At 36.9% G+C, this 20,204-nt stretch overlaps 1 protein-coding gene and 1 pseudogene across 1 annotated transcript in view; one reads left to right on the forward strand and one right to left on the reverse strand.

Annotated features, from left to right (window-relative positions):
* The window catches only part of ZPBP (zona pellucida binding protein), a 223,729-nt gene that overhangs the window by 34,999 nt on the left and 168,526 nt on the right, over window positions 1-20,204 (forward strand). Inside the window, exon 2 of the mRNA XM_006903138.1 lies at window positions 8,218-8,373. Coding sequence (XP_006903200.1) covers window positions 8,218-8,373 — 156 coding nt within the window. The remainder of the gene's footprint in view (window positions 1-8,217; window positions 8,374-20,204) is intronic.
* On the reverse strand, window positions 13,137-14,372 carry LOC102867849 (annotated as a pseudogene).

Genomic DNA, 20,204 nt, shown 5'->3' on the forward strand with positions numbered 1-20,204 from the left:
AAAATAAAACTATTTTTTATTAAACTTGTTCCTAGAGAAGTATACATGAAGTAACAGCAGAGATTTTTTCCCCCCTCCACTTATCTCAGCAGTGGCAAGAACATCAGAGAGATACTAATTTCTCTCATTTTTAAAATTTTCTTTTTTTCTCTCCCATCCCTAGTAACAGCCTAATACCTACTAAGAAAACACTTTCAAAATGTCAAGAAAGCAGCAGTCCATATCAGCCATTATGAAAAAAACAAAATAACCCTTCTTTTAAAAAAGCAGACCCAATGAATACCCCGGACAGAGAGAACCAGAGGAAATATGTTGATGTAGAGTCATTTGACCAGCTACAGAAAAAGGTGCAAATGTGGGAAGAAACAATAAGAAAGAAAATACTTCTGAGACAGCAATCCAGAAGAAATATATGGATGAGGAGAAACTTGAACAGATATGGATGAAAATACAAAAGATGGAAGTAAAAAATTGATCGAATAGACAAAGAAGTGTAAGAAATTTAAAAAGCATTGCAAAACAAAAAGGATACAGCCAACACAGTAGTGGTAATAACAGAAAAGCATAGAAATGCAATCCAGAAGATAGAATGGCATAAATGTCCAACACGCTGGTAGGACAAAAAAGTAGAACTGAAGAGATGGAACAGAGAGTCAGTGAGCTGGAAGACAAGAGCCTCAATAGAAATATACTTGCAGAAAAATCAGAGGTTAGATGTAAGAAAATGAAGAAGATATTAGAATTATATAGGATGACATCAAACGGAATAACATATATAGGACTGGGATTCTAGAACATGCGAATGACAGGGAAATCACTGAGAAGATTGTGGAAGAAGTACTAGAAAAAAACGTACCAGATATTTTGAAGAATGAGGAAATCCACGTTCAAGGAGCACAGAGAACACCCATAATAGACTAGACCCAAATAGAAAAACCAATAGAACACCCAATAGACTAGACCAAAAAAGAAAAATACCAAGACATATAGTCAAATTCTCCAAATGAAAGCATAAGGATAGAATTCTAAAAGCAGCACTAGTATAAACAGAGATATACCTACAAAGGGGAAACAATTAGATTAAGTTTTGATTTCTCAGCAGAAACCATGCAAGCTAGAAGACAATGGGAAGCCATATACAGAAAGTTGAAAGATAATAATTGCCAGCCAAGGATCCTATATCCAGCAAAGTTCTCTATTAAATTCAAAGTGGAAATTAGATTTTTTGCAGAAAAGAAGAACCTTAAGGAATTTGTGAAAACAAGATCAAAACTAAAAGAAATTTTAAGTGTAGACATACACACAGAGACTCCAAAGGAAAGTGAACGAACCATTGTAACCAGGAACAACAGAAAAAGAAACACAGCAAAATGGCAAAAGTAAAACTTGGCCTGACAATAATCACTCAATGTGAATGGACTAAATGCAAAAATTAAGAGGAAAAAAAAGTAGCAGGATGTACAAAACCTCCCAAAGCCCATCGAAATGTTGCCTACAAGAAACACATCTAAAAAAGGAAGAGAAAGACAGACTGAAAATCAAAGGCTGGGAAAAAATATACCAAGCAAATGGCAACCTCAAAAAGGAGTGGCAATATTAATCTCTGATAAAATCTATTTCAGAATGAAAACTACCACTGAAGATAAGGAAGAGCATTGCATACTGATTAAAGGCACAATAGATCAAGAAGACAAAACCTTGGTCAGCATCTATGCACCAAATGATAGACCTGCAAAATAGATAAAACAACAGTTAACTGAATCGAAGAGAGAAATAGACAACTCCATAATAGTGATAGGAGATTTCAATATACCACTATCACCAAAGGATAGGTTGACTCAAAAGAAACTCAACAAAGATGCAGATCTAAACTATACAATCAGCCAACTTGAACTTGTGGATGTATTCAGAGTACTGCACCCAACTAAAACTCAATTCACTTTCTTCTCCATGTGCACATGGTAAATTCTCCAGAATTGATCATATATATTAGGACACAAAGCAAGCCTCAACAGACTAAAAAATATAAAAATAATACAAAGTATTTTCTTAGACCACAATGCCATAAAACTAGAAATTAACCACAGGAGAGTAAAGCTTACAAAACTACCCCTGTGGAAACTTGAGTAACTCTCTGCTAGAACGTGATTGGGTTACCCAAGAGGGTAATGTCTGGTGGGGGGGAGCCTTGGTAGGGGACAAATCTGCAACAATGAATGAATGGAAATCCAAAGCCTCTGTAAATTTTCACTGAAATTAATAACAAATTTAAATTTAAAAAAAGGAATTAAGTTAGAGTAAGGATGGCAATGGAACCACCTTACCTCTGTAACTTGATTTGTGCCACTATTAGAACCTCTACTCAGAATATTATTGCTTTTCAATTTTTGACTCATGCACTTTTAACTTGTTAGTTAAATTTGTATCTTCTAGGCTGCAACACTTCCATGATACATCTTCAAGGATATGAACATGTACGGCTAAGCACAATTGATAACAGTGCATCTAAATTCCAAAATCAATCTCCATAATAGTCTATGTGTTTCCTACTGCCAAGGGGGCCCTTTAGAGTAGTGAGAGAAGACATTCACCCTGAAACCCACAGCGTCCCTTTTCAGCAGGAAGTAGCTAAGAGAATACGCCATCCCCTTTTCCTTATGAATCAGGGTGAAGTCTCTCTCAGGGATGAGTGATAGGGAATGGCGAGGGACACACTGACAAAGGAGATTAATCAGAACTGGCTTTGACAAGCACTGTGGCAATTGGACAATTAAAACAGACATGGTGGGGGGGAGAAGAACGAACTGGGGATGAGGGTGGAGAAAACAGTGCAACAATGAATGAATGAAAACCCAAAAATCTCTGTAAATGTTCATTAAAATTAATAAAATTTAATAAAAAAATAAATAATGAACTAAAAATTTTTCTTTAAACAAATGATAATGAAAATACAACTTATGAAAACCTCTGGGACACTACTAAAGCAGTCCTCAGGGGGCAGTTCATAGCAATAGGCACACACATGAAAAAGGAAGAAAGCAGAATCAATGATCTAACTCAACACTTTCAGCAAATAGAAAAAGATCAACACTCTAATCCTATAACCTCTAGAAGAAAAGAAATTATAAGGAAAAGAGCTGAAATCAATGAGACCGAAAACAAACAAACAAAACCAGTTCAAACCATCGATAAGACCAGGAACTGGATTTTTTGAAAGTGTTGATGAAATGGACAAGGCACAGGAAAATATGACAAAAAAAAATTAAAAATAAAGGACACAGATAAGTTGATTAAGAAATGACAGAGTTGACATCATAACAGAACCAGAGAAAATGAAATTGATAATGTCAGAATATTTTTGTTGTGTTGTTGTTATGTGCCATCGAGTCACCTACGACTCATAGTGACCCTATGTACAAGAGTCCTAAATGCCTTTCTATCCTGTGCCAGCCTCATCATCTCAAAAATACCCATTCCCACAACTCCACTCACAGAATCAATCCATCTCTTTCAGGGTCTTCCTCTTTTGTGCCATCACTCCACTCTCCCAAACATGATGTCCCTCTCCAAGGACCAGTCCCTTCTTGCACCATGCCCAAAGTATATCAGATGAAGCTTCAGAATCCTTGCCTCCAAGGAGCATTCTGGCTTCACCTTCTTCAGGAGAAACCTGCTTGTTCTTCTAGCAGTCCATGGTATATTCAATACTCTTCTCCAGAATATGATAAATTAAAAAACTTAGAGGTTAAATTAAAAAATCTAGAGGAAATGAACAAATTCCTTGAAATGCTTCCCCTGGCCAGACTGACAAGGACAGATAATAGAACACTTGAACAGACCCATCACAAGAGAAGAAATTGAAAAGGTAATTAAAAGACTTCCCCATAAGAAAAGTGCAGACCTAGATGGCTTCACAGGTGAATTCTACTAAACATGCATAGAGGATTTAGCACCCATTCTACTTAAATTAGTTAAAAAAATTGAAAAGAAGGAACACATAGCAAGCATAACACTAATACAAAAAGCAGACAAAGATATTACCAAGGAAAAAAAACCCTACAGACCAGTATCTCTGATGGATATAGATGCAAAAATCCTAGCAAATAGAATCCAAAAACACATAAAAAAATAATTCACCATGTGCAAGTGGGATTCATAAGTTATGCAAGGATGGTTCAACATAAGGAAAACAACGTAATTCATTATATTAACAAAGTAAATAAAAAGAACCATATAATCTTAGTAATTGATGCAAAAAAGGTATTTGTCAAAATCCAACACCCCTTCCTGATAGAGACACTCAGCAAAATTTGAATAGAAGTGAATTTCTTCAACATGGTAAAAAGTATATATGTAAAACCAAGAGCCAATATAATTCCCAATGGAAAAGGACTAAAAACATTTTCCTTGCAAAGAGGGACCAAAGATACCTACTGTCACCACTTCTTTTCAATATTGTATTGGAAATACTTGCTCTATGGCAATACGACAAAAGAAGGAAATAAAAGGCATCCAGATTGGCAAAGAGATGGTTAAACTTTCACTATATACAGGTGATATGATAGTGTACACAGAAAACCCCACAGAGTCAACAAAACAACACCACCAAAACCTGTTAGAGTTAATAGGCCAGTTTAATAGAGTGACAGGATATAAGATCAATATACAAAAATCAAAAGGATTCTTCTACAGTAACAAAGATAACTCAGAGAAGGAAATCAGGAAAGCAATACCATTTACAGTAGCCAAGCACAAATTGAGATACATAGGAATGAACCGAATTAGAGATACAAGAGACCTTTACAAAGAAAACTACAGAGCATTTCTGAAAGACAAAATAAAAGACCTAAAGAAGTAGGAAAATGTGCCCTGTTCATGGATAGGAAGACTCAATATTGTGAAAATGACAGTCTTACCAAAAGCAATCTACATGTTTAATGCAATCCCAACCCAGATCCAAATTCATTTTTCAAGGAGATAGATAGGGGAATGATCAAATTTATTGGGAGAGGCAAGAGACCTCAAATAAGCAAAATACTTCTGAGCAACAAAAGTAAAGTTGGAGGCATAGCACTCCCTGACCTCAAAACCTACTACAGAGCAGTAGTAACAAAAATAGCACAATACTGGTACAATGACAAGCACATAGATGAATGAAACAGAATAAAGAACCCAGAGATAGAGCCAGCTCTCTATAGTCAACTGATATTTGACAAAGAAATCAAACTATCAAATGAGGAAATTATAAACTCTTCAACAAATGGTGCTGGAAAAACTGGACTTTCACCTGCAGAAAGCTGAAACAGGGTCCACATCTCACATGTATACAAAAATCAACTCAAGGTGGATCAGAGACCTGGGATAAAGCCAAAAGCCATAACATTCATAAGAGACAAATTGGGATCAAGCTTTGAAGCGCTAATTTGAGGTATAAAGAGACTGCCAAATACAACCAGAAATGTACACTCTGAAGAGGATAAAATTGATACATGGGACCTTCTGAAGATTAAATCTGTATGTGCATCAAAAACTTTTTCCAACAGGGTGAAAAGAAAACTTACAGACTGAGAACAAACATTTGGTCAGACAAGAGTCTTATAACAAAAGTTTACATAATACTCTCCTGGGTCTCCCCACAAGAAAAAGACTGATAACCCAATTACAAAATGGGCAAAAGACATGGAAAGAATTTTCACAGAGGAAGATATTTGAATGGCAAACTGACACATGAAGAAATGCTCCAAATCACTGGCAATAAAGAAGATGCAAATCAAAACCACAATGAGGAACCATCTCACTCCAGGAACAATAGCATACTTTAACAGAACAGCAAGTAATAAATGTTGGCGAGGATGTGACGAGAAATGAACTCTTAAACATTGTTAGTAGAATTGTAAAGTGGCACAACCATTCTGGAAGACAGTTTGGTGCTTCCTCAAAAAACTGAACATAGCCATTCCACATGACCCAGCTATTCCACTACTTGGAATACACTCTGAGAAAATGAGAACTGAGGCACAAACTGAGATTTGTACACCAGTGTTCATAGCAGCATTATTCACCATCACAAGAACATGGAAACGGCCCAAATGTCCAACCACAAACAAATGGATTGAGCAATTATGGTACATTCACACACTGTGCAGCACGCAGGAGCAATGATTTTATATATTATTACCTAACTTGGGAGGATATTCATGGTTTTATCATTTCATCAGATTTACTTTTTCTGTATGTAGAGTAAAAAACCTGAGAAACTGGACTATATAAGATTGTGTGACAGGATTAGAGGAAGACTCATTAACAACCTTTGTTATCCAGATGACACAGCTTTACTTGATGAAAGTAAAGAAGACTTAAAGCACTTTCTGAGGAATATTAAAAAGTACAGTTTTCAATATGGCTAGCACATAAAGAAGTTAAAAAAATCCATTTAACTAGACCAATAAATAAGATCATAAATGAAGAAATAGCTTACCTTGTCAAGAATTTCATTTCCTAGGATCCACAATCAATATGTTTGTGAACAGCAGTCTAGATATCAGAACATGTTGTATTGGGGAAATCTGCTATCAGGGACCCATCTAAAATGTTAGATGTTCGTTTATATAGACATATATACTGATGGTTTTGTTAAGTTCTATTGCATTATCTCCAGTCAGCTACCATATGTACAACAAAAGGAAACTCTGCCCAGTCCTTGGGTTTTCTCATAATCTCTATTGTGTTTAAACCCATTGTTCTAGTCACTTTGTCCACCTATCTCATTTAAGGTCTTCCTCTCCTTCCCTAAACCCCTGCTTTCCCAAACATGATGCTTTTCTCCAGGTACTAGACCCTTGATCAAAGCATATGGGACAAGTCTCATCATTCTTAATTCTAAGAACCACACTTGCTGTACTCTTCCAAGATACATTTATTTGCTATTTTGATAGCCCATTATATAGGCAATATTTCCCCCAGCATCAAAATTCAAAGGCATTGATTATCCTTTGATCTTCCTTATTCAGTGTCTGACTTTAAGATACATATGAAGCAATTAAAAATACCATGGGTTGAGTCATCCACATGATTGAGTCAAATTTTTTTTTCTTTTTTGGTAAATATTTGTCAAAATTATTTCAAGGCAGTGTGAGATAAAACTATGAGGAGTTAAACTCTGTCATATGAAGCCTAGTACATTAAAGAGTTCCTTGGCAGTAAATTTGCTTGGTGTAGTAAATTGTTTGTTTTCTTAACTGCTGCCTCCATGGGCATTGATTGTGGACCCATTTAAAAGACAATCCTTGCCAACTTCAATTTTTTATTTATCATAATATTGCCATTGGTCTGGTGGGAATTTTTGTTTTCTTGATGTGATGTTGAAATATCCATATTGAAAGCTGTAGTCTTTGGTCTTCTGTAGTAAATTATTCTAGTTGTGTGTTTTTGTTTTTTGGGGGGGTTTTTTTGTGTATTTTTTCCAGTTTCTGCATGAGATACATTGTTGGAGAGTCTCCTTCCAACGTAATGCCACATTCTTCTTTATATAATACAGTTCCTTGAGTTTTGTTTTTATTGTTCCTAGACTAAGGTTTTTGTATTTGCATCTCTAGAAATTTAAGTTGTAATGCCTTTGAGTCAATGTGTGATTTAAAGTCAATGGAAAGTATGAGGATGGCACAGGATAGGAAAGGGTTCAGGTCTGTTGTTCTTAGGATTGCTATGGATCATACTCACCTCAATGGCACCTAACAACAACTACACAGCACAGTTTCCCCCAACTGTATTCCTTCAAAATGTTGCAGTGTGTTTACATAGAAACAGATCTTTCTAGGTGACTTTGGTCCAGTTAGTTGATCTAGTTTATTTTCTTTATTCTGCAGCCATTACAATTATTAGTATCATGAGTATTGAACAGAAATTGTTAGCTATGTATTAAATATATTGGATTAATTTTGCCCTGAAGTACATTGTTTCACATGCAGGCACAAATTAAAAGCACTTTATGTACTTGTGTTTTTTAGTGTCTTATCATTTAGGCAGCCATAAAATTGATGCACTGTAGTTAGTAACTCTAAGGAGGTCAACAAGCACCATACCAAGTATGGCTCATCTCTTTTCCATGACTCCGCATAGAAATTTTTCTGTAAATTTCATGGTTTTGCTTTATTTTAATGTTTTTGTGGGAAGGACATTTTCATACAATTTAATCATCTAATACTGTGTTTTATTCTTTATTAGAAAATAACACAATAAAAGTGACATCCACTGGAAGCCTTGTATTCCAGAACTTTGAGGAATCTATGAGTGGAATTTACACATGTTTCCTTGAGTATAAGCCTACTGTGGAAGAAGAAGCTAAAAATATTCAATTAAAATATCTTGTGTATGGTAAGAAATATATTTAACTGTGTATCATAATTATTTAAAGTTTTTAATTTTTTTTATAATTTTCTATTATGATTTTACAAAAGGTTACAGAAAGGTTGTATTTTTCATTCTTCATTGTGGCACATTTTTCTCCCTACTCCTCTAGTTTGCTTTTTTTTTAAAAAAAAAATCATTCATTGTTACATAGTTTACTCCTTTCTCCCCACCTCTCCTCCATCCTCCACCCCTGTGCCCCTTCCAGGCTACTTTGCTATGCACCTCTTAAACAGTTCTTTCCTTCATCTGTTCCAGGGCAGTAGTGTTCATTATCTATCCCCTCTTTTCTTAGTTTCCCCCCAACCCCATATCAGTCTGGTTTTATAACAGTGGTGTTATGCAGTATTTGTTCTTTTGTGACTGAGGTATTTTACTTAGCATTTTGTCCTCCAGAGTCACCCATGTTGTGGAATATTTTATGAGTTCCTTGTTTTTCAGTACTGCATGTGAATATACCATAGTTTTTCTATCCATTCATTTGTTGATGGGAACTTGGGTTGCTTCCATCTCTTTGCTGTTGTGAATAATGCAGCAGTGAACATAGGTATGAATATATCTGTTTGGGTGGCAGCTCTGGTTTCTTTAGGGTATATTCCTAGTAGTGGAATTGCTGGTTCAACTGGTATTTCTATTTCCAAAGTACCATATACCTTCCATAGTCGTTGCACCATTCTACACTCCCACCAGCAGTAGATAAGGGTTCCAGTTTCCTCACAAGCATTTGTAATTTGCTGCTTTGTTGACTTTTACTATTGTGACTAGGGTGAGATGATGTCTCTTTTTTTTAAATTCTAGTTTATTTGTTTTTCTTTTTTATTTTGTTTTCTGTCTTCATTGTCAATTTTTAACTTTTATTTTTCTACTAGTTTATTTACAAAATTAAAATACAAATTTGAACAAATTCTTTCCATTTCCCTCACCCCCCCACCCATCAAATTGTACAATTCAATGATTAATCCCCTCTCCCCCTGCACATCCACATCCTCTACTTCCAGCTTCTCCCACCCTTCCTGGATCCTTATACTCATTCTACAATAAAGGTTTTTATACAATATTCACTCAGCATAATACATCAATGTTCATAGCAGCATTATTCACCATCGCAAGAACGTGGAAAAAGCCCAAATGTCCAACCACAAACCAATGAATTGAGAAATTATGGTACATTCACACAATGGAACGCAGAAGCAATAACTCTAAATTATTACTTAACTTGGGAGGGACTGGTGAGATGACATCTTCTAGTTATTTTTGCTTATGTATTTCAATAGATTTATTTTAAAGATATTTTGATTTATAGTCTTTCCAGTGCCATACTGCTGATGAAAAGGGTTTTCTTCTAAGTGGTATAGCACTGGTCTGTGCATTGCTGTACAAAGGTAACTCATACGTCGTGGTTGTTGTGATGCTAAACACTGTGATACTGATGTGCCAAATGTGATAATTGTTACCCATGGTGGACAGTGTTTGGTGGAGCTTCCCAATTAAAATGAGCTTGGAAGCAGGAGTGGCATCCACTTCTGAAATGGCTTGCCTATGGAAACTCTGTGAACATGGAGAAATGGCCAAAGTTATACAAGTGTTCAGGTCATTCATTCATAGGGTCGCTATGAGTTGTCTATGACTCGATGGCACTTAACAACAATAACAGTGACAACATAGAGAGCTGCATTGGTCTAGTGGACAGGAAGTTACGCTACCAAGCCCAAGCTGTGGCCCTCCAGAATGGTTTTAGTTGTTTTGTGTGTGTGTGTGTGTGTGTGTGTGTGTGTGTTTGTTTGTTTGTTTTTGTCAAATATTCTTGTAAGTGGTATAGCACTGGCACTATGAGTTATCTACGACTCGATGGCACTTGACAACAACAAAAGTCTTTTATTAACTTCACATAAAAATTTGTATATCTATATGTGTGTATTTATGAACTGCTAAAAAAACAAATAAGTCGGTCTTGGAAGAAATGCAGCTTGTTCCCTTGAGGGAAATATGGTAAAACTTCATTTCACTTACTTTGGATCTATTGGTAGAAGGACAGTTCTTGGTAAGAGAGATCATACTGGGATAGGTGGAGGGTCAAAGAATGAGAAGACGTTTAACAAGATGGATTGATACCGTGATTGTAATACTGAGTATAAGTAAATCAGAGATGATGAGGATGGGGTAAAATAAGGCAAAGTTCAAATTGTTTTTTTTATAGTAGTTGGCTCAGTGGAATTCAAAACCAATATATATTTCTACATAATTGTATATACCAATATATAGCTATATAAACTTAAGTTGGTACTGTTGTTATGTGCCATAAAGTTGCATATATATATATATATATATATATAACCATATGTATATCAGAACAAAACATTGAGGGAAGCCACACCATCCTACCGTCCTTAGAATTAGTGCTGTTCTTGTTCATTGTTGCAGTCACTGGGGTCAGTCCTTCTCTTTGAGGTCTTCCTCTTTTTTTCTGACCCTGTACTTTGTCAGAAGGTAGCTCTGGTGGTGTAGCAATAAGGAATTGCACTCTAACCCAAAGTTATGTTTTTTGAGTTCACCAGTTTATCTGTGGGAGAAAGATGGACAATCTCCTTCCAATTTTTTGTTGTTAATTGTCATCAGGTCGAGCACAATTCATGGCAACCCTGTGAATAAAAGGCCTGAAGCCTTTCTATAACTATCAACATTTATCAAAGTTCACAGAGTTTCCAGAGGCGTGTTACTTAGGAAGTGGTTGCCACTCCTACTTCCAACTTCTCTATTTACTGCCTCTAAAAACCCTCTGGAGAGTTAGCTATGAATTCGTTTTGACTTGGACTAAACAATGTACTTTACCAAGTATGATGCCTTTCTCCAGAGACTATCCTCGTATGATAATGTGCCAAAGTATGTGAGAGAAAGTTTCATTTTCTTTGCTTCTAGGAAACACTCTGGTTGTACTTCTAAGACAGATTATTTTGTTCTTTTGGCAGTGCATGGTATATTCAATACTTTTAACCAACACAAAATTCAGGTGCATCAGACATGTGAAGTGATTAGCAGTATGATGGGTTGTCTTAGATGCCTCTTAGCCCAAAGTGATTTTCCTGATTTTTCTTTATTAGTGTAGAAGGTCATTCAATATATTGCCCATAGCATCTTGCATTATTGCAACTTGAACCTTAACTTTGTTTTTCAGTTTTTTCAGCTTGAGAAATGGAGAGCAAGTCCTTCCCTTTTTATTTTACAATTCTAGCTCTTTACACTTTCAGTTAATAATATTTTACTTTGTCTTCCTTTGAAATCTTCTGTTCAGCTCTTTTACTTCGGCATGTTTTGCTTCTCAGCATCCTAGTTCAATTTTTAGAGCCTCTTCTGACATCCATTTTGGTTTTTTCCTTTCTCCTCTATCTTTGTAGTGCCCATTAGGTTTATTAATGTGTGGTATCCTTGATGTCATCCCATCACTCACATATTTTAGGCATATTGCTGAAAAGGGCTATTCCTTGTGAGGGACATGATGCTCAGAAAGGAAAAGGGTCAGTGAAGGAGAGGAAGACACTGGACCAGGTGGATTTACAAAGTGATAGCTCTAATGTGTTAGGAAATGTAAGGATGCCATAGGATAGGATAGGGTTCAAATTGTTGTTCATAGGGTCACTCTGGTTTGGCCTCAACTTAATGGCACTTAAGAAAAACCACAACAATAGTGAGGAGATACCTGATTTATTTTCATATATTGGTCTTATTGCCTGAAACTTTGTTGAATTCTTCAATGAAGTCTTCCTTTTGAGTCTCTTGAGTGTTTCTATGTATAACATACTATAAACTGCAGATAGACGTACTTCTTTTTTATCAACTTGAATTATTTTTATTTCTTTATTGGTCTGATGGTTGTTGTTATATATAGCTGACCTTCAGTGGATTTCAGAGACTATAAGTCACACATGGGTAGGTTGTCCATCTTTCTCCTGTGAAGGAGTTGGTGGATTCATATTGCTTGCTTTGGTGTTGGCAGCACAACCCCTTACACACTATGCCACTTGAACTGTGTCCTACTCTGATTATAAAAATAAGTCATCCTTACCTAGTTTCTATTCACAAGAAAATTTTTAGTATCTGTACTTTGAAAATAATGTTGGTTGTCGGTCTTGTGTCTATACATTTAATTATGTTGAGGAATTTCCCTTCTCTTCCTATCTTGCTCAACATTTTTATCAGAGTTTTGTGTTGGATCTTGTTAAATGCCATTTTTTTTTCTTTTTAAAAATACTGTGGGTCTTTTCTTTGTTTAGTTAATGTGGTAGAGTGAATTCATTGTTTTTTTAATGTTCAACTGTCTTTACATGGAATTCTTCTGTGTTCATCAATTCCTTTTGGTACAATAACTCTGTGTACTATTTCCATCTTCTTTTCATACTTCCTGGATCATTTAATATCCTTGCAACTCAAAGCTTCAATTTGTTCTTCAGTTCCTTAAGATTAAGTAATGCTGAGTGAGTTCTGCTCCTTTGATTTTCTGACACCAGCTCTTTGCATATTTCATTGTAATACTTTGTCTTCTCCTGCTGCCCTTTGAAACCTTCTGTTCAGCTCTTCAATATCTTGATTTCTTCTCTTTGCTTTGGCTTCTCAGCACTCTAGTGCAATATTCAGAGTCCCTTCTGACATCCATCTTGGTCTTTTCTCTCTCTGTTTTTTTCTTTTTCTTCTTTTTTACTATCAAAGGACAGAAAATTGTTTATTTTAAACAGATTTTATAATAGTTTATATTTGCACACAAATTCTGCCATATTGTTCAGCACCATCAAAGTATAATTCTTGACTTTTTCACTGAAAATGAAAATCCCATCTGTCATCTGTTCCCAGTAAAAAACCGATTGTTCTAAAAAAATCAGCTGATTTAGTAAGATAGCAGGAACTGAAGTTTGAAAGATGTTCTTTCCAAGTTGTAAATTCATCAAATACTGACCATTCCAAGGACATGGCAGGACCAATGGAAATGAGAAGGCCAAGCAGGAGGAGGCCTACAAATAACTGATAAAAGCTCCAAGGAATCTTGCTAATGAAAGTGCCAGTGTCTTGAGGCAAGGAGAGTTTATCCACATCTACTAGTTTTATATCTTCCCACTGACTGGTATCAAAATTCTTCATTAAAGGCTTTGTGGGCAAATTAGAGGGAGGTAAAGGCATTCCTTAATTACTTTGATTTTCTCTCTGCATTCCTGCATTTGTTGCAGAAATATAATGGATTCTGACAGATCTTTGAAAGCTTCAGCAATGTTAAAAGTTATTCATTGCTCCTGTAAGATGATGTTGAGTTTATTTATTTCTGGGTCATAGGATTGCATCACTGCAAGTTTCATGGTCTCAAAATCAAACAAGATTTCATTCTTCTTTTGATACAGTGTGTGTTGTAATGTCTCAAAAAACTCCTTCACTTTATCTGAATCTTTAGTCAGAAACTGTAGGGATTTTCTGTTTCTTGTTTCCAAGGTATGCAAGCGAGAAAGAGCATCTCCACACCGCCAGGTTTCAAAGCTCTGGAAGAGAAACTCAAAGGCATTCCTTTCCTTTGCATAGGCATCTTCAGTAGAACAGAAGGCATGCTTGGTATGGTCACCACGAGTAGCACAGATGCCACAGATCAGCTGCATGTCAGTCAGGCAGAAAACGTTCAGAGGCTGCCCCAGGTGTCCTTTGCACACTAGCATTTTGGGACACATCTTGATTTTGTTATATTTTTCCACAATACCCTTCAAGGAGTAATTGACCTGCAGGCTGTTGACTCCAGTAGCTGAAGTTTCCTTGAAGCAGGTGGGACACTTGAATGGAGCTGATCTCCAAAGTGAATTTCGCACATTCCCCTCTAAGAGCCCTTCCAAACATTTTTTGCAGAAGTTGTGTGAACAGGGCAAGACCCGGGGATCATCAAACAGACTGTAACAAATTGGACACGTGAGATCCTCTTTAAGCAGCTCCATCACATCCATTGGGCCAATTGGCAGCACCGCAATAGATGGCATAGAGATTGAGGCTGTTAAAAATTTCAGCTTGCTTGGCTCCACAGTCAACGCTCTTGGCACCAGCAGTCAGGAAATTAAAAGATGCATTGGAGAAGTTCTTTCTCTGTTTTTGTAATGACCACCTGCATTCTTCCTGGATGATATTCTTGATATCCTCACACAGCTCGTCTGGTCTTCATAGTGTTCAAGGCCTCAAACTTGTTCCTGAAATGGTTTTGAAATTCAGAGGGGATATACTCAAGGTCGTATTTTGGTTCCTATGGATTTGATTTAATTTTCCTTAGCTTCAGCATGAACTTAAGTAGTTAGTGGTCTGTTCCACAATCAGCACATGGCCTAGTTTTCACAGCTGATATTGAGCTTCTCCAGTGATTCTTTCCACAGATGTAAATCAGACTGATGCCTATGCATACCATCAAGTGAAATCCATGTGTATAGCCTGCATTTATGTTTCTTATAAAAGATGTTTACAATGACTGAATCATTGATTGTGCAAAAGTCTATCGTTCTATCTCCAACTTCATTTTTGTCACCAAGTCTTTGTTTTCCAACTACTGATCTTTCTTCTCTGTTCCCAACTTTTGCATTCCAGTAACCCATATTTCCTCTTCTTTGACTCTGGTTATTGGTGCATGTATCTGAATGATAGCGGCATATGGATATTATCTTGTCATCCACAATATTGTAATTTAAGACAGATCTAGAAATGACTTTTTAACTATCAAAGCAACTCCTTTTTTTCTCACCTTTTCATCTCTAGTACTGTATATCATATGATCATCTGACTCAAAATTCTCCATTCCAGTCCATCTCATTTTGACAATACCTAATATGTTAATATTTATGCATTCCATTTCTTCCTTAACAATATCTCATTTTCCTACATTCATGGTTCTCACATTTCATGTTCTTTGCAATCATTTGCTATGCATCAGATAGCTGGATAGTGACTAGTGATGATAGAAGGAGAGCTGATATCTTTTAGCTGTGGTGTTGAAGAAGAGTATTGAATATACCAAGAACTGCTAAGAGAACAAACAGGTTCATCCTAGAGAGGGTGAAATCAGGCTGATCCTTGGAGGTAAAGATTCTGAAGCTTCATCTGGCCTGCTTCAAGGAGGGACCAGTCCTTGGAGATGAGCATCATGTTTGGGACGGTGGACGAACAGTGTAGGAAAGGAAGACCCTCGATGAGATAGATTGATTCAGTCACCTGGATAATGGAGGTAGGTGTGTCAGAGAAAATGAGATTGGCACAGGATAGAGTGCAGGGTTTAGGGCTGTTGTGCATAGTAACACTGTGAGTTGCATGTGACTCAACAACACATAACAATAACAACAAAAACAACCTTTTCAAACCTGTTATAAATCTTGTGATGTAATATTTTTTTATTTAAAGAAAATTTTTAGTTTATACTGACTGACTTACAAAGTTCATATGCATTGTGTTTAACCCTATTCTTTATTCATATGGTGTTTCATACAATTGTTGACATGCATTATATTTTATAAACTTAATCACCAGTGGGCCTTGCCCATCATTGTTGTTGTTAAGTGCCTTTGATTACCCTGTAATATTTTTTAATATGTTGTTAGATTTTTTTGGTGGATTTTGTTAATAAACTTTTGCATTTGTATTCATTGGGGATATTAGTGCATTATTTTTATTTTTAGTTTCTTCACTTGACTTTGGTTTTAGGATAATACTGCTTTTTAGAATGAATTCAAGAGTGTTGCATCTTCTCTATGTTCTGTAATAGTTTGAGTAGAATCAGTTATTCTCTGAATGTTCAGTAGAATTTAATGGTGAAGTTAAGCTGTCTAGCTCAGACTATTTTGTTGTTGTTGTGAGTCTTTTGGTGTGCATGTTTGAAGTGTGTATGTGTGTGTGTGTGTGTGGTGTTTCTTATGGATCTATTCACATTTTCTGCTGTTTAGTGTGTTAGCTTGGGTAGAATATTTTTCTAGAAATTTATTAATTTTATCTAAGTTTTCAAATTTGTTAGAATATTATTGCTCACATTTTTTTGTTATCATACATTTGTTGCACTCAATTAGGTTGTGAATTCATCTGTTTAATTTCTTATTCCCCTTTTTATTAGGAAGCTCTGGTAGCTTAGTGGTAAGTGATTGAGTTGCCAACCCAAAGATGGTTGTTGTTATATTATGTTGTTGAGTCACCTGTGACTCATAGCAACCCTGTGTACAATTGCTCTAAACCCTTCCCTATCCTGAGCCAATCTCATCATCTCTGACACACCTAATCCTATTACTCTAGTCACTGTGTTAGTCCGGCTCATCCAGGGTCTTCCTCTCATGCACTGTTCCTCCACTCTTTCAAGCATGATGTCTTTCTTCAAGGATTGGCCACATGTCCAAAGTATGCTACATGGAGCTTCAAAATCCTTGCCTACAATCTAAATAAATGGGAAAATGTACACTGTTCATGGATAGGAAGACTCAGTATACTCACTATTGTGAAAATTACAATTCTACCAAAAGCAATCTACTTGTTCAACACAATTCCAATATTGTTGTTATTGTTAAGTGCCATCAAGTCATAGATGACTCATAGCCACCCTAAGAACAAAAGACCTAAACAGTTTTACAACTTTTGTCATTTCTCCATGTTCATTGAGTTTCTGGAGGCAAGCCATTTCAGAAGTGGGTGCTCCTCCTGCTTCCAACCTTATTTTGATTGGGAAGCTCCACCAAAGACTGTTGACCATGGGTAACCATATCACATTTGACATATCAGTGTCACAGTCTTTAGTCTCACAACATCCATGAATTACCTCTGCACAGCTAATGGAGAGACCAGTGCTATACCACTTAGAAGAATGTTTGACCAAAAACAATTAAAACCAGGCCAGAAGGCCCCAGTCCTAAGGGCCCAAATGCTTTTTTAAATAGGAGGCCAAATACAATCAACTCACAGCCAATTGCCAGTGACCAACACCCCAGAGTCTCACCAGCGCCAGAAATCAAAACCTCTGTAGAGTCAGATTGCTTCAGAATATTACACACCTGGATCCCAATATAGGTACCAGATTAATTTGTTAAGGAGTTTGAAAGGGAAATTGTCAAGTATATTGGGAGAGGAAAGAGACCCCAAATAAGGAAAGTGCCTCTGAAAAACAAAGAGAAAGTGAAAAGCATAGCACTTCCTGACCTAACAACCTGCTACACAGTGGTAGTCACCCAAACAGCATGGTACTGGTACACTGACAGGCACATAGACCAATGGGACAGAATCAAGAACCCATAAATGGACCTATCTAGCTAGCATCAACTGATAGTCTATAAGAAAATAAAACCTATCAAATGGAGGAATACCAACCTCTTCAACAAATGATGCTGGCAAAACTAAACTACTGACTGCCTGCAGAAAGCTGAACTGGGATCCACCTCTCACACCATACACAAAAATCAATTCAAGGTGGATGAGAGACCTGAGAGTAAACCTCAAACCCAAAAACTTCATAAGAGACAAACTGGAAACAAGTTTAGAAGACTTAGCCTATGATATAAAGAGACTGCCAAATACAGGCAGGAATGCACACTCTGTAGAGGATAAAATTGATGAATGGGACATTCTAGAGATTAGATTTCTGTGCTCATCAAAAACTTTTTCCAACAGGGAGAAAAGAAAGCCTCCTGACTTGGAAAAAAACATTTGGCAAGACCATTTTGGACAGGAGTCTCATAACAAAAGTTTACTGAATACTCTTAGGCTTCCAGAAAAGGAAGTCTGATAACCCAATTACAAAATGGGTAAAAGACATGGAAAGCCTTTTCACAAAGGAAGACATTCTGATGGCTGGCAGAAACATGAAGAAATACTCCAAATCACTAGCAATAAGAGAGATGCAAATCAAAACCATGATAAGTTACCATCTCACCCCAGTAGCAGTTGCAAAGTTTAGTAGGGCAGCAAGCAATAAATGTTGGAGATGATGTGGAAAGATTGGAATTTTCATACAGTGTTGGTGGGATTGTAAAATAATACAACCACTCTGAAAGACAGTTTGGTCAAAAAGTTGAACATAGAAACTTCATATGACCCAGCTATTCCACTAGTAGGAAAATACCCTAAGGGAATTAGAACTGAGACACAAACAGAGGTTTATATACCAATGTTCTTAGCAGCATTGTTCACCATAATGGGAACATGGAAACAACCCAAATGTCCAAACACCACTGAATGGATTGAGAAATTGTGGTACATTAACATAGTGAAATGTTATGCAGCACTCAGGAATAATGATTTTGAAAAAGTCTAACTTGGGAGAAACTAGAGAGCATTATGCTGAGTGAACTAACATAGTCTTATAATGGCAAATAATGCATAAGACCATTATTGTAAAACTAGAAGAATAACTAGTAAAACATATACAGGAACTCAGAGAGAGGGAGGAGATAAATAGCAAATTGGAGAGGAAAGGTAGGGGTGAACAGGACTACACAGTTTGGTGGGTAGAGGAAGGGAGGAAAGCAAATGGGAAGGATCCAGGCAAAAAGACAGATAATGATGGACAAGGTCCAATGGTGATTGATTTTATAAAATAGAATGCATGAGAATCATTGTATAAAACACAATGTGAATAAATAATAGTGTGAAACACAATGTATATAAACTTTCTAAGAAAACCAATTAAAAAAATGTAAAATAGAATATATATGAGTGATTGCATGAAACACAATGTAAATGAAAGATTGTATAAAACACAATGTGTAGGAATGAAACATAATGTGAAGGAATTATTCTATGTAGACCATTAAAATATTTTATAAATTGTTGTTGTTGTGTGCCATCAAGTCACTTGCCACTCATAGCGACCCTATGTACAACATCCCTAAACTCTGCTCTGTCCTGTGCCAGTTGCACCATCTCCGACACACCCATCCCGATTACCCAAGTCACTGAATCAATCTACTTCATAGGGGGCCTTCCCCTTCTGCGCTGTCCCTCCATCCTACCAAGCATGATGTCCCTCTCAAGGACCTGTCCCTCCTTGCAACATGTCCAAAGTATGTTAGGCGGAGCCTTAGAATCCTTGCCTCCAAGGAGTAGCCCAGTTTGGCCCTTTCCAGGATGAATCTGTTTTCCTAGCAGCCCGTGGTACCCTCAATGCTCTTCTCCAGCACCACAGCTCAAAGGCATCAATTCTCCTTCTATCCTCCTTAGTCATTGTCCAACTCGCTGATGGCATAACAAATGATAGCAAAGATCATGGCCTGTATCAGACGCACCTTAGTCTCCAAAGAGACACCATTGCTCTTTGGTACTTTGGAGAGGTCCCTAACAGCAGACTTTTCCATGGCAATATGTCTTCTAATTTCCTGGCTGCTGGTGCTGAGAGTGTTGACTGTGGAGGTGAGCAAACTGAAGCTGTGAACAATCTCAATTTCTTCACCATCCATCCTGATGCTGCCAAAGGCCCAGTGGTGAGAATCTTTGATTTCTTGACGCTGAGCCTCAATCCATATTGGAGGCTGCAGTCCTTGACCCTTGGCAGCAAGCGCTTTAGGTCCTCCTCAGTTTCAACAAGCAGGTTTGTAACATCTGCATATCGCAGATTGTTGATAGATCTTCCAGCAATCTTGACCCCACATTTCTCTTCATAGAGCCCAGCCTCCCGGATAATCTGTTCTGCATACAAGTTGAAAAGGTATGGAGACAGGACACATCCCTGGCGTACGCCCTCCCCAATTTTGAACCATGCAGTGTTTCCCTGCTCTGTTCTGACGACTGCCTCTTGGTCCAAGTATAGGTTTCTCAGTAGCACGGTCAAGTGT

Source organism: Elephantulus edwardii, unplaced genomic scaffold (genome assembly GCF_000299155.1).
Source record: "Elephantulus edwardii isolate Elephantulus edwardi_28Jun2011 unplaced genomic scaffold, EleEdw1.0 scaffold00518, whole genome shotgun sequence".
Lineage (NCBI taxonomy): Eukaryota > Metazoa > Chordata > Mammalia > Macroscelidea > Macroscelididae > Elephantulus > Elephantulus edwardii.